General features: G+C 34.8%; 2 protein-coding genes across 4 annotated transcripts in view; one reads left to right on the plus strand and one right to left on the minus strand.

Annotated features, from left to right (window-relative positions):
• Positions 1-1,531: 1,531 nt before the first annotated feature.
• LOC117125193 lies at positions 1,532-8,725 on the minus strand. 2 transcript variants are annotated; one of them, XM_033271617.1, is made up of 5 exons: positions 8,599-8,725; positions 7,570-7,828; positions 6,017-6,193; positions 3,643-5,217; positions 1,532-3,028 (listed from the first exon to the last, which is right to left on the minus strand). In XM_033271617.1, exons 2-5 carry the CDS (start codon positions 7,750-7,752, stop codon positions 2,477-2,479), a joined length of 2,487 nt encoding a protein of 828 aa, XP_033127508.1. In that variant the 5' UTR covers positions 7,753-7,828; positions 8,599-8,725; the 3' UTR covers positions 1,532-2,476. The 2 variants fall into 2 exon arrangements, with proteins under 2 accessions (XP_033127508.1, XP_033127509.1); XM_033271618.1 differs by having other exon boundaries at positions 7,570-7,835; positions 8,599-8,685.
• Positions 8,726-14,005: 5,280 nt separating this feature from the next.
• The window catches only part of LOC117125194 (cytoskeleton-associated protein 2-like), a 24,064-nt gene continuing 21,979 nt past the window's right edge, over positions 14,006-16,090 (plus strand). The window contains exon 1 of one of the 2 annotated variants that reach the window (XM_033271620.1): positions 14,006-14,688. The gene's annotated coding sequence lies outside the window, so the exon portion shown is untranslated. The remainder of the gene's footprint in view (positions 14,689-16,090) is intronic. The other variant, XM_033271621.1, reaches the window with a different exon arrangement.

Raw genomic sequence — 16,090 nt, forward strand, 5'->3', positions numbered from 1 at the left:
CTTATTTGCTTAAACATAGACGATGTGCAATAATTTATAAGTAATGAAAACGACTACCACTGAAAATAATCGAACAATGTAGGCCTATTGCCCAAAGAAATATACAAAAACATCAGAATAATCAATTTTTTAAATTGAAGTCTATGTAAATAGCACAATAGTCATGCTAGTATATTGGCAGAGGCGTATCCGACGAAACGAAAAAATCGTTGGAAAAAATAAATCGGCGTTAGGGATATAGCGTTGTGTTTGTCGTCAATAGAAAATTCAAAATTAGTGAGTGGAAAAAGAATTGAATTTCCCCGACGAAAGCAGAGTGGGCGTGGTTGCGAAAGTGGTCTAAATTTACATATACATATAATTTTTTTTTTCTCCGTTACGAATTATGCTTTTCCTCCACGACGGGGTGGGGGCAGCTCTCCCCGAAGGGGCCCTGGCATCCGTCTCTTATACACATCTCCCCCCGGGTGCCACCACTGGTTACGTCTCCCGTTTAGTATTCCGGTAGTTGAGTAGGCCTAAGTCATCGTAAATAAACGTTTATAAAGAAATACTCGTGTCTTCAATGTGTTATTTATTGTTATTTATTCATATTTTATATACATTGTATTTAAAACCATGTTTTTCAAAGTGTTTTATTACACACCGGTAATATATTCTCGATTAAACGCCGCGGCGCTTATTCGAGAGCGGCTCTTATTCGAGCATTTACTCTATAATATAGAATTAAGTGCGTCAACCGCAGTAAACCTTTCATTGAACAAAACTGGTTCTCTTAACTGCTTTCAAACAAATCAAATTACTTCTACTTGGCAATAACTTTAATATCTAAAAATAAATATAAAATGTTCATGATGATATCATAATATACCTGCAATATTAAGAACGTTCCATAAAATAAAATTTAAAAAAAAAATCCTTTTTAATCGCTATTAAAACAGAATAAATTTGTTATATTTATTATTCATTCCATATTGTCAAAGTAAAAAACTCTATAAAAAGCAATAATTTTCATTCTTTAAAAAATTAGCATAAAGAAAAATGAGAATATAAGTTAACTTGTATATAAGTCAATTTGAAAGTTACTGTATATGATAGTTTTGAAATTAGATAAATTATATTCACATGTAGAAGATGCAAAGCATGGAAATACTGTAGTGCTAGAGTAATCTATTTTGACCTGTCCTCGGCATTCAAAGCTATGCAACCACATTTACTTACTAATAGATATCAATACGTAAAAATGAATGATTTGTCAAATCTTAATATGTAGTCAGTAACACTGGTGCACTGCAATGTACCGTCAGTGCTGGCTCCTTTTCTTCTTGCTTTTTATAAATTTGCTAATGACACCGAAATTGTAGGCCTTATCAAACATGACAATGGCAGTCATTACACATCTGAAATTGAAACTTTTGTCAGATATTGTAAAGATAATCTTCTTAAACTCCATGTTTCCAAAACCAAAGAAATGGTTATTGATTTCCGTACAAAATACAAAAAGGAAACTAGAAATATATGTGAAAGAATCGATTGTTTTCAAGTTCGTGTGTTTTATTAATATCATATCTCAAGGTTGCATTACGTTGGTGGCGGCAGACATAATATTACAATAAACATTACAATATCGCAATTGATAATAATCCAGTGAAGAAAGGTACCCAGTTAAGTACCTTGGAGTAAAATTTGATGACAAATCAAATTTCTCTAAGCACATAAAATTTGTCAGAAAGAAATTAAACACTCGCATGCATTGCATTATGAAAATAAATGCATTCAATGTTAATACTAAAATCATTATCAGGTTCTATTCATCTGTAATCTGTGTGGTAGAGAGTTTGCTTAGCAGGTTGGGGAGGTAATGCGTGACCGTTTATCTGAATGCGCGACCGGTAATTGTGAGACCGTTCAGAGAAGTCCGTAGGATTACAAAGACACATCTGCCTTCAATTAACTCTGTATACTGTATCACGATAGGGTGACTGAGCTATTCCATCATGTCCTGCATGATGACAATCATCCGCTTTATTATATGCTTCTTGGCTCCGTTGGGCCCTAGCATAGGTCGTATGAGTGTACCGATTGCAAAAACCAGTAGATATCGTGACTCATTTATCGCTTAGGGTATAAAAATCTTCAATGAAAATCATAATAGATAGCTAACAATTAAAATTTTAGTAATAACAATAATAATAATGGTGATAATAATAATAATAATTATTATTATTACTATTATAATTATTATTATTATTAAAATTGTTTAATTATTATTATTATAATTATTAAACTTCTTTAAACTTTACTGCCAGTCCGACAGATAGCCAGATGACTTTCTAGCCTTGGCTATAAAAACAGAAAAAATTAATTATATTTCATTATACATTCCGTATTTAAAATTAAAAAACACTATAAAAATCATTACAGTATATAATTATTATTATAAATCAGTACTAACTTTCCATAAAGGGAACTAAAGTTATAATTTAACATCTGTCAATTTAAAAGTTACTGTATATTCATAATCCCAACCTAATGCATTTTGAACCATTACAACAAGAAATGACATCATACCAGGCCAAAGGTCAGACTTAACTGGCGAGGGTGAGCTTAGTGTCATGTTTACTGTAGATATATTTATTATTATTGCATATTTTTTATTCCTACATAAATTTGCTGCTTCCAAAACAACTCCAGCATGGTTGTTTCTTTTGAAAATAAATAAACATTTTTTATGTACTGGCTCATGTACTGTTTCACTACCAAAGATTGAATGATGGCTATTTAAATTGGGCATTTCTTCCAGATCGACTCGTTTCTGCATTTTGTTTAACGAGCAAACGCATAACTTGGTGGCAACGCCTTTGTCAGCACAGCCTTCAAACTGACTGTAAGGTGTCATCCGTTCATAAGTCACTAACTTCATGCCCCCTTTCCGCGAAACTTCCAATATCACCATAAAAATCTCCATTAGCGAGGAATTATCTGGCGTTGGAATATGCAAGTCCATCTTCACTTCATGGTCTCCAATCTAATACAAAAAAAACATCCAATAAAATTAATCTGATTTAATAATGGAATAAATATACTTCGGTCTATTTTAATATTTAATTTCACATTATTTGAAAGTACAGTATTTTCAGTGGCAGCATCACCGTCTAAAATCTGGGGGGGGGGGGGGGGGGGGAAAAGTGAGAGGCAAGGTAAAATTTTAGGAAGGCAATATGTTTTACCACAGCAGACTGGAGATACAATTATAATTTATAAAATCATAACATTAACAGGTAACGTTTCTATCCATGTTTATTTGTATTTAAACGCTCAGTATATTTATTACAAATGCAGGAAGATTGTTAAATCATGGAGGAAGAAAATAATCTTCCTCCATGATTATATGCATTGCTTTTAAGTGGCCGGTGGCCTTGAAATGACAGACAGGTCGTTGGAAGAAATTAATTTTGTTGGCCAATCTTACAGTGTTTATTTTTCCGACAAACCTGAGGGTGGGGAAACTGGGGAAAGAAAATTATGTGGGAAATAATGGGGGGGGGCCCGCAATGCTTGGGAAATGCAAATGCACACACCCACCCCCTACCCCTGTAGCGCTACCGCTTTATTTTATATAACTGAAATTGTAAATCGAACCTCATTATATCTTTGTTTTATGTTTCCAAAACGGTGAGCTACTAGTCGTTGACAGGAGCCAAAGCCTCTCATAGCATCTGGATTTGATTTGCGAAATTGCTGCTGTATTGCGTTGTTGATGGAACCAAGAGCGAATTCCGCCATCAGTGCGTACGTTGCGTCATTTGCTGCTGCAACTTCAAAATCCTGACAAATGCAAACATTTGGTTCAATTCTAGGAATTTTACTACACGATCTGTTCAATGCTACCTCAGAAAAGATTCCATCAGGTTTAATTGAATATTTTTTATGTTTATTGTCCAAATTTTTTACATTTCCTTCGCTTAAAACTCTCAGAGCATAGTGGATGTCCAGAATACTGACCAGGCGCTGTTGGTTCACCTTCAATGCATTCATACCCTTTTCTCCCAGAGTTTTGGCAACGCCTGGTGGAACGACCATAAACAAGACCGGATGGAACATCTCTACCCTAGCTTCTTCACTTCTCTTGATGAACTCGCCGTATGTATTTCCATGATCAGATAGAATAATAGTAAAAGTGTTGTGTAATTCTGAGACGGTTTTAACATAGTTTGCTAGATCCTCGTCCAATGTTTGAATGCGGCGGCCATGATAATCGTGAGCAACATTCAAGAGCGTATGATGAAAGAACGGCTTACGATTCGCCTCCAACAACACCTGCCGTTTCCTAAGATACTCTAATATATAATGATGCTGATATTGCCCGTTGTAGCATAATGCAGGTGGTCCGTGGAACGAGTCACGGTGATGATTATCATGCAAAATCTCACAACTTGCCAGAGTCATATCTACACGATCAATTCCAGCTTTTTCCAACGCCACTTTCAGGAGTTCCCATCTGCTTTTAATGTCATAACCAGGCATATATGCTAGCAAATTTTTTACAAGTCCCCATTCCCACATCCAGCAAAGATCTTCGGTGTACATAGTTTCGTATCCTTGCTTCTTGAAACCAGATAAAATCCTATTCAGTTTAACAGGAGTCGGGGGCATGTCCTGAGTGCCAAAGGGTTTTTCAACATCATACAGCTCCCCAGAAAATAGCGCCTGTAGTGTCTCATACGTTCTACCTTTCAGTGACTGAAACAATTCAAAATTAAAAACAGTTGTTTCCCGAAATCCACGAAGTGTTTGCAGAGTTTTAGGCATCGAGCGTAGAAAGTGACTATGTGAGACAGAGTCTATAAACAGGATGTTGATATTTATGTGGGTCAGGGATTGTTTTCCTTTATTAATATATGGAGGAATAATAAGTAATTGCTGGGCTATATCATCTACTTCTATGTACGCTTCCATCGCATTAAAACTGTTGACGACTTCATATGCTTCTTCATCTGTTATTTCTTCAATGTCTATTGCACATCTGATAAAACAAAACCCGTAATGATCCGTCTTTTTGACAAACAGCGCCCTCAAGTGTCTCTCAAGATGTTGTGTGGAGGGAAAGTCCTGCCATTGTAGATCACCTGTGTCAGGGTCAATCTGACCAAGTGAAACTTTTTTATCTACACAAATACTTTCGGAACATTTTACAACAACATTAGCACCAGTTCCCTGAAAAGAGAAAAACAGAAATTAAAAATTTTGTTAAATTCCATTTCAATTTATTCAAGCCAAATGCAGGCAGGAGGCTAAATTACATGATATTTATGAAACAAATCTTGAACAAAAGGTACTCATTTACAAATACATAACAAAGTTACTTGTATTAAAATATAATTTAACCTGGCCTCTTTTCAAACTTTTATTAATAATTTTGATACATTAATAATAAATTTGGTAAACACATTTCAAAATAAAATAGAGAGGATGAGCGATGGTTGGTCAAAAAACTTGAGAGTAAGTCTAGGTCCATGGTAAAAAAAATCCTGATGAATCAACAGACCCTCTAATTTCCAAATAATGTTGTGTTTGGCAACACAACATTTTTTTGCCAATGATTAGCATAAATCTAACACATTTAAATTTTTAATTTCCATGGATAAAAAGTTTATTATAAACAAGCCTGGTTCTCACGAGAGCCCTAGTATCCGGATCGGGAGCTAACCGTTAGCGCTCACCGTTAGCACCTGCGTGAGAATGCCCGATCGGTTAGCACTAACCGTTAGCAGTATCCGGACACCGCTAACGGTTAGCAAGCGCTATCAGTTAGCAAGTGAGTGCATTTTTATCATCAACCAATCACACGTACACGTTTACAAATTCCAGATTCTTATTGGCCAGTGATTCGATCCTCATATTTTTGGTATCCGGATCGGGATTTTCCCATATGGACGCACGGCAGCTAACGGTTAGCAGGATCCGGATCCTGCTAACCGTTAGCAGCCGTGTGAGAACATAGCCTCAAGCTCACTGTAAAATGGCAAATGTTATTTCTTAGTTGATGCTTGCACGTATCCACTGGTGAAGAGAAGAAGAGTTCATCAGCCAACTGACAGGATCCGCTCACAGGCGTCAAACGCTGACATCCATAAGGAGACAAAGGGATGCTGGAGTTGTACCTTTCCAAATGACATTCCTTAAAAGCAACCTGAAGATTGGATATAAAGAATAATTTATTCAGAAACTATTGCATCAATATGTAGACTTGCCACAAGTCTCTAATTTATTGATTTTTCCTATTATGTTGGAGAGCGCCACCAGCATCTGTTGGAACACCATGCAAATAAGTAATATGGAACGCCATTGGTGCCAAAAATTGATTTATTTTTAAGCGTTTTCCCCGATTAAGACAAAAATTTGGGACTGAAATCCAGTCTATAATATGTACTGTACAACTTTATGTATTGATTTCACAGAGAACGCCTTGCATTCACCTAATGTTTGTTATAATAATTCTTTTTAGAAGTTTGTTTAATTTGCCTAGGTATTGTAGTGCACGTCATATGTTTCTCATAAATGACCTGCCTAGTTTTCAGGCTTTTTTAAGGAAGACAATCTGCAGTTTCATTCTGAGATTTCAGTCGAGTGAAAATAATCTTATCAAATGTATGGTTCACCACAATTTACCTGAGTGAAGGCTTCTCTCCAAGTGGAGATATGCTCATGTTAAATTTTTATTCTCATATTTTATTGTTTTGTCTCTGTATTATTTTATAACTTGGTTTTTAAATTAAAGTAAATGTATAGAGTATTAACAACAAGAATGTAATCAATATGAGAAAAAAACATCCCAAAAATATATATTAGCATTTTATTAATATACAAATCACTATGCAAATTAGGTTGACCTGAGCAATAATCCTCTTTGTGCATCATTGATGTTTTCCATCATATTTTAAAAGAGTACACACTCTTCCCCACTCTCTGAAAGAATACTGATTGATGTCATTTTTATTTTTCGTAATCAGGGGTACATTTTGGGGGGGGGGGGGCCTTTTGGAAAGTAGAAATAAATGAAAAAAAGAAGGAAACATTAATGATCAACCAAAACAACTCAAAGTTTATTTTTGAGGGTCTAGGAAACAAAAAACCCTCCTAGGGTAGTGTTGTCTCTCGATCAGCTCCCCCTTCGGACTTCTCTCTGGGTACGCCCCAGATAATTAAAAGCATACAATCCTATCTAACCAACAAAACTCTCCAATGCCTGGTTTGTAAATTCATGAAAACAAAATAAATAATATCATCAACATAACGACGGTAGAACGTTACCGGTGTGTGGGTGAAGTTAGTTAGACAAGTTTGTTCATGGTGAAAATTTATGATCAAATTGATGGGGTTTCAATGGGCTCGCCTTTCACACCTGTTTTGGCAAATTTATTGATGGGTCACCATGAACAAACTTGGCTAACTAACTTCACCCACACACCGGTTACGTTCTACCGTTGTTATGTTGATGATATTTTTTGTATACTAAACTCAAATGATCATGCTAAAAAATTGTTTCAAAATAAATAATCCTTTTACCTTTCCATGTACCTTTCGAAGAATTGAGTTTATTCGCATGCGTTTCAGAGAACTCTCAAATTCAACATCTGGTTCCAAGAGCAGGAAAAGCAGGAAGTATGCGCTATATATCAGAAGACTGCAGACGAGGAGTTTCACGGCAAACACTCGGCTTTTGAAAGATGTTCTGAACCTGCCCATCATGAATCGTTCACTTGAATGTTCTCATTGCCTTCCATACGAGTCAGGAAGGCACGCTACATTATTTAAACAGTAAATTCTGTAATTGAAAGCATTTTGATGGTGTTATTCATTTTGCAGTGCTTACATTTTAGAAGAAAATGCTCTAAAAAATGTAACCGCAATTCACTAGACTTTTTTTTTTCCCAGGAATTAACAGCTGCCATATGGCAACCTTTCCTAATTTCTATTAAAATCAGCGGCTTCTCAAAGATATGAGAACAGTAGGATGCTAAGCTGTAGTTACACCCTCCACCCCTTTCCAATGTTATTGAATTCTAAATACTTATGGTATCAAGGAGATATTTAATATTTCCATTTTTATTTCCATAATGCTAAAGATAGCCATAATTAAGCCTGCAGTTACTGCCTAGCCTAGTATAGGCCTAGGCCTAGTGGTGTTTTTAATGTACTACTGTATAGTTTTAATACAATTAAAAAGTTTTAAATCACAAAAACAAAGAAACCCACAATATAGCATACAACCACTCAAGTTATTAGTATTTATCGTAAAGGTGACCCGTGGTAGGAAATAGTTTTACCAAAAAAACACCAAAAAAAATCTGTCAAGCCTCTCTAGGCTCTCTCTCTTGATCTCGCACAGTGCCATCAACAGGTTTGATGATCAGCAATGGAGATAAATCTAAGCCTAGCTAGGCCTAGGCTTTTTGGCTAACGATACGACAATAAACATGACTAACAAGCATTCGTTAAACTAATTTTAACAGTAGTACATAGTGTAATATATTTTTAGAGGTATGGGATAAGAAGACATATTTCTTGATTCTATATTGAAAAATAAAATCATACCCGAAAATACGTTCAAAATCTTTCCAACATTGTTTACCACCGTTAAAACAAAACCTACAAACCGCCGCGTAGCGGCGCTATACGATCTTTGCTACAAAAAGGTATTGATGGGCGACACTCCCACTACAGGTTCATTAATAAAGTAGCAATATAAATTTAATATACATTTAACCAGAGTAGAGCCCTGTATGTAGTAGTAGTGGTACAAGTTCCATCGAACACAAACTGCTAGCTGTCCTGCACGAATTATGCAGAAGATGTCGCTGAAATTCAGTCTGATGCGACAGAAAAATAATTCTGCTCTGGAGGGGAGGGCTCCCGGGAATAATTTCATCACCTGCAACAGCAAAGTTTTCTTTTTCAGCAAATTTTTTGAAGGATACGTTTTTTTCCAATCCTCCACTTGTCTCAGATTTTCTTGACCTATTTTTGAGTATGTACATTGTACTATATATGAAGGAAATACATGTATCAAAAATTAGTATTCTGTAAATGACAGTTCTACTGTATGCATTTGCCACATTATTGCTATTGGAATTAGAATGCAAATTTTTGAAATTTGAAGGATTTTTTTCTTATTATAATTGCCTTTATAACTTCAGTACATAATGTAGAGTAATTCCCATTATTTCTTCAGTATATACTGTATATACAGTATAGCGCAACAATTGAGGGTTTGTAATTTCATATTATCTTGTTGTTCTTTTAATATATTATAAGTTACATATGAATTTTAATATAAAATATTGAGCAGTCCTAAGAGAATGAATTGTGTGTCCTTTATATTTTGTTTTATGCAGTAAGATTGAATATTCTTTTTTACCATTTCACTCTGAAATGTCATGTGGGCAAGATAACATACTAGTGTATAACTCTTTCAGTGTGAACCACGGTTTAGTTCCTTCATCTGTTCATCTCTTTTCATCACAAGCAAACCTGTTAAAATGGAATACAGTCCAGTGAAACTAGGTACACAATAATAAGGACTACATAAAATTATTATAAACAATATGCAGTATGTACAGTATAGTTCGACATAAACACTGACACAAATCAGTATTACTGAATCGCATCACCCGATGGTCCACAGGATAGATGCAGACAAGAATATCCAGATTAACGACATACAAACATTTTTGCACGCCACCTTGATCATTTTGTATAGTGTTAGTCTCAATAGACTTGTCCACATCCAGAGACCATCCCCTGGTGATACCGCCCCATCTACCCCTCCCCGAGCCCTGACAATAACATTTACGAATATCTTGACGTGACACAATTCAGAACAACAATATTTCTATCACTCAATTAAGTAAATACTGGATTTATCTCAATACATTACACATAAAACATCAGTTTTCGGATAATCAATGAGTCGATTCACAGAGAACAATAGTATTTTGTAAAAGTCTTCATCTTTGTACAGTAAAGTGAAAGAATGGCAGCGGTAAATGCCTGAAAATTTGTATTCACCTTAAACAAGAAAAACTTGTTTTTTTTTTTTTTCTTTCATCACTACTGCATTATGGGTACCACTACTGCATGTGTTATTATATTTTATATGTTAGTCCTATTAGATGGTGGTGTTATATTTTATAATGTTAATCCTTAGATGGGCACCGCTACTGGATTATGGGCACCACTACTCTGCAGGTATCCCATATATTGGTGTAACGATGCTGCAGGTGTTGTTATATTTTATATATTTAATCCTTAGATGGTCACCACTACTACATTAATGGCACCACTACTGTTGTTATATTTTATATATTAATCCTTAGATGGGCACCGCTAATGCATTATGGGCACCGCTACTGCAGGTGTTATTATATTTTATACATTACTCCTTAGATGGCCACCGCTATTGCATTACGGGCACCGCTACTGCAGGTGTTGTTATATTTTATATATTAATCCTTAGATGTGCACTGCTATTGCATTATGGGCACCGCTACTGCGGGTGTTGTTATATTTTACATATTAAATCCTTAGATGGGCACGGCTGCTGCATTAGGCACCACTACTGCAGGTGTTGTTATATTTTATACATTAATACTTAGATGGGCACTGCTATTGTACTAAGGGCACCGCTACTACAGATGTTGTTATATTTTATATGTAATCCTTAGATGGGCACCGCTACAGCATGATGGGCACCACTCTATAGGTGTTGTTATATTTTATACATTAATCCTTAGATGGGCACCGCTACTGCATTACGGGCACCGCTACTGCAGGTGTTGCTATATTTTATACAATAATCCTTAGATGGGCACCGCTGTTGCATTATAGGCACCACTACTGCAGGTGTTGTTATATTTTATACATTAATACTTAGATGGGCACCGCTACTGAATTATGAGCGCCGCTACTGCAGGTGTTGTATATTTTATATATTAATGCTTAGATGGGCACCGCTATTGCATTACGGGCACCGCTACTGCAGGTGTTGTTATATTTTATATATAATCCTTAGATGGGCACCGCTATTGCATTATGGGCACCACTAATATAGGTGTTGTTATATTTTATATATTAGTCCTAGATGGGCACCGCTATTGCATTACGGGCACCGCTACTGCAGGTGTTGCTATATTTTATACAATAATCCTTAGATGGGCGCTGCTACTGCATTACGGGCACCGCTACTGCAGGTGTTGCTATATTTTATATATTCTTAGATAGGCACCACTACTGTATTACAGGCACCACTACTGCAGGTGTTGTTTTATTTTATACAATAATCCTTAAATGGACACTGCTACTGCATTATGCACCACTACTGCAAATGTTGTTATATTTCATATATTGATCCTTAGATGGGCACCGCTATTGCATTACGGGCACCACTACTGCAGGTGTTGTTTTATTTTATACATTAATCTTTAGATGGGCACCGCTACTTCAGGTGTTGTTTTATTTTATATATTAATCCTAAAATTTATTTATTTGTTATTTATTTATTTATTTATTTATTTATTTATTCTTTATACTGTAGGCACTTTCAGTAGTATTACACTGATTTTCAAAGTGATACAGTTTAAACATAACAAAATTATATACAATATGAAGAATTGTTTAACAAAAAATAAAAAGAGGCCAGACCTAAATCACTATATAAATTATAATATAATTCTTACCTAGCTTATGCCCTACGGTAAGAGGGCAATGCGAGGTAATTTATTAACATTAGGTAAGGCATGCACAAGTGACTTTTTTTATTGTCTGAAAGTTGGTCACAAACACAGCAAAAAAATAAGTTAGTTTTATTTTATTTTTAGCTTGTATCAAAAAGTTCAGAATCTTATTACTATTGATTGGTTTGTTCAAACAATTTCCATATATTCATATCACAGAAAGTGTTTTTAATTAAAATCATACCAGTAACCAAGGAAGGCCCGGGCCACCTGTGAAATTTCCCCTCCCCCTGTAAAAATCCAAGTGAAAATTGAGTATGGAAAAAGTAGCAACAAATAAACAGCAAATAGTTATTTCTTTAAATTTATACATGTCCTATATGCTTAATACTCTACAACCTCGGATAAATACGTACATATTCATTTTCAATTTTTCTAACACACAAGTTAAAATTAATAATTTTATCATTGGAATACACAACATATTATGAATCATGAGATTTGCCCTTATACACTTAATAGCTAAAGCTTCCATGGGGTTGCAGCCCCAGACAAACAACCATCCCCTTTCCTCAGACACACAGGCCATTCACAAGCCCCACCCCAATGAAATTTGATAATTAATTTGGACAGGGCTTTAGGCTACCTCACTTATTCACACGTGCTTTTAGGTTAAATAATTTATTTTTTTTTACTTTCAAAATGTTGGAATTTTCACTAAAATTATCTTTATTCTCGGTTGCAAATAATCGTGACACAACAGACATGGATTTATACCGCGCCGTCGCACGTTCGCCATGGCGAAGGTCTGAGAAATATATCATTTTAATACATACAGTTTCCTTGCACATTAATTAGCATTTTCATTTTGTGCTCAATTTCATTTGCAAGTCGTTTGCTTACGTATCAATTATGTCATAAAAATAATCATGTATCTTAAGCTCGTCCACACTATCAAATTTTCTTTGAAAAAAAAACAACGGGATGCCCATATATAGTCTAGATATGCCTATATATGGTCATGATGTGCCCATATATAGTCACGATGGGCCTATATATGGTCATGTTTTGATGTCATTACACGTTTAGACATGTCACTTTTCTTAAATAAAATTTGATAGTTAATTTGGACAGGGCTTTAGGCTACCTCATTCATTCACACGTGCTTTTAGGTTAAATAAATTATTTTTTGAATAAATAATAAACTACAAGTCCAAACATGGAGACATAAGAGAAACATAATGTTTAGAGAGAATTTTCATTAAAAAAACAAAAACAAAAAACAAAAAGAGGTACTTTATACTATATATGATTTATTGTATTTATTAATTATATATAAATAGATCAAAGGTACAAAACAAGAAGTCTATGTTGCGATTTTCATAATGTAATAATTATATTATTATGCATTTTTTTATAAAGTGGGAAATATACAGATCACAACGCTAATCGCGATTTACTGTACAAAGCATTTATCATGAAGGTCGCCCTCTATAAAACGGATTATGGAAATTCCCCTTGCCATCATTACGTCATCAATATATTTTTTTTTTCCGGTAATACGGCGACTCGCAGCATCTACGTTGATTTGAAGCCAGCAATGAGGCTGGCGACGAGACTTTTATTTCTCGATTTACAGCCTAAAATGTGTCCCCTTAATACAGGTGTCCCAAAGGAGAGGTTCCACTGTATATTCAAATAGGACATAAAGTACAATAGACTCATTCAAACATATATAAAATATCGAGATTTGTAGAAATTTTATTAACAATGTACCTGTATTTTTCTATTATAATTATTTACAGTATGTCATTACACTCAATTATTTAATCATACATTTATAAAATACAGGTAAAATCTACGTACATTATTATATAAATTTATATGGCATTTAGTAATTCTATTTATATGTGCCAAAATTATTTACAATAATTCATTATACTCAATAAAATTTATACATGATGTCAAACAGTGTGTTAAATTCATATATTCAAAATATTTGAAAATTCATAAAATTGTTTATAGGTCTATAATTAATTAATTAATTGTCAATTACTTTATTGATTATATAATTTAGTATTTACAGTACCAGCTCTTACACGTCACATTGCAATAGGCTTATTATATCAACACCATTCTTCTAATCTAAAACATATAAATACATTATATATACAGCGATAAATTAAATACATACATAGTAGATATTGTGTGGTTACTAGCTAGAGGGTTTCTTACGCCTCAAACTTGCCGCTACATTCACTGTCGCGAACAAGGGTTGTATTATTGGGATTCTTGTTCTAAAAGCCATTTACATTGCTTCTGTTGGTGCTTTGGCAAAAAGGAGTGTACGTCTATTCATGGAGGAAATATAATATATTTCCTCCATGGTCTATTATACCACTACACAGTAGTGCAGTATTTAGTTCATAACACGGAAGGGACAAAAGCGGAAAACTGGTTTACAAATCGAAGAATAACATTCTAAAATGCGATAATTTTGAAAGTGGTTATAAGCAGCGATCGCCAATAAGGTTACACTGGTGAAGAAGCAGCAACGAAATCGTATTTTGATCACGATAGCGTGGATGGAACGGAATATGATTTCTATGATGCTAGAATTAATAATAGCAGCAAGGAGCTACGAATGCTTTCGACTGTGGGTGACGATGGTGAAGGTACAATAAGCCGTTTTTTTTAACTTGGGGGGAGTTGACCTGCTTTGTGCTTTGTTTATTTGAAGGACGTGCTTAGATTGGCTTATTTTATGGGACATGCTGAACAACTTCCATCAGCCAAAATAAAACGCAATGCACCTGCACTCACAACCTCGTAGGCCTATGCAGTAGACCAACTTAATTTACGGGCTTATGTTTACGTTCAGAGCTCTGGCAAAATCATTTGTGGATGTTACGCGATACCTAATTATTTGTCTTGTGAAAGGAATTGGTAATTTGTAAGTTCCCTTTTGCTGTATTTTTGCCATATATATAATATATCTTTGAAATATACTTATGTAAAATAATGCAGTTCATGTAGTAAATATATTTTTAATGTGTTTTTCTCTCAGTTCAGTTGGGTAGCTAAAGTAAGTACTTAATTGTATAAAGTAACATAGGCCTGTCCAACTAGCGGACTGAATACCAAAACAAGTTCCGTGTCCAGTGGGCTTAAACGTGTGCTTTAAATTTTTATAAGAATTAGACAACTATACTATTACTGAGATTACCGAATTTATGATTAATTTTGAGTTTATTCCGGTTTAAGCCTAATTGTCGTGTGCGCAGAAGCTCGATCATTTTGAATGGCTTTCTGTGACGTATGCCTACAGATCATTTTGCCTATGATGCCTTTCTCCACGAGATGATACTGTCTAAGTTAGCGGTAAAAGTCAAATTCTGTAATCCAACTACGATCTTGGACAGGAATATTGTAATTGATGTGATTTGTGCGTTGTCCGTGCCTTAAGATTTGTTCAACTTCTAATTCCAAATACTCGTATCTACACAATGGACAAGTCTGGCTTCTGTACAACCATTCCGTTATACAGTGCACATCGGCGGATTGATTGCATTGGAGGCATTTCCAACGTAGTTGGCCCAATGCGCGTAAGCAGATACAGCAGTTCATTTCGTTGTTTTGGTCCTAAATAAAAGGGTAAAATATAATATATACTGATGAAACAATATCGGCCAATATTCAAACCTCAACCTCTGTCTATATGTAATGTTATGCTACAGCGCAAATATGGAGAAAAGAAATATTTGGACCTACCTGGGCTCTTTGTCCGTGACTTAAGATTTGTTGCACATCCCAGTCCAAATACTGGTACTTACACAATGGACAAGTCTTGCTTCTGTACAACCATTCCGTAATACAGTGGACACTGTCTCTTATACACATCTAGATGTGTATAAGAGACAGATAATACATAATGTAAATAAGGACAATTGTTTTTATTAAAGAGGACCAAATAGATATTATATTTTAACATGATGTGTGTATACTCTAAACAATAGACCATATGGTAAAATACTAAATTATATAGTTTTGTGTAAAAATTTTAATTTTATAGTTTTAATGATTGTGAAGTTATGATAATAATATGAAAATCATTATGATTATTCATAATTATTATATCTGGATGCTAATAGCATGAGATATATTCATGACTGGCATTTCAGCTGAAGAATACAGAAATTTTTGGCGGATCCAGAGTTTTTTTTAAACGGGGTCGGGTTGGGGGAACAACATTTTCAGAATGGATAAGTGAGTAGCACATAACATTGATATGCATTGAAATTTTGAATTTAGTGGAAATCAGGGCGGGCCACGTGCCCCTGTGCCCTTACGAGAAA

This window comes from Anneissia japonica, unplaced genomic scaffold (assembly GCF_011630105.1).
Source record: "Anneissia japonica isolate Jap-2015-1 unplaced genomic scaffold, ASM1163010v1 scaffold2191_len329779_cov167, whole genome shotgun sequence".
In the NCBI taxonomy this organism is placed as follows: Eukaryota; Metazoa; Echinodermata; class Crinoidea; order Comatulida; family Comatulidae; genus Anneissia; species Anneissia japonica.

Bases quoted from the DNA above. Each gene is read 5' to 3' on its own strand.
- LOC117125193 (XM_033271617.1), bottom strand. From the start codon at position 7,752: ATGATGGGCAGGTTCAGAACATCTTTCAAAAGCCGAGTGTTTGCCGTG. The intron at 6,194-7,569 runs GTAAAAGGATTA...TCCAATCTTCAG, and splicing joins TTCGAAAGGTACATGGAAAG to GTTGCTTTTAAGGAATGTCA. The intron at 5,218-6,016 runs GTGAGCTTGAGG...TTCTCTTTTCAG, and splicing joins ATAACATTTGCCATTTTACA to GGAACTGGTGCTAATGTTGT.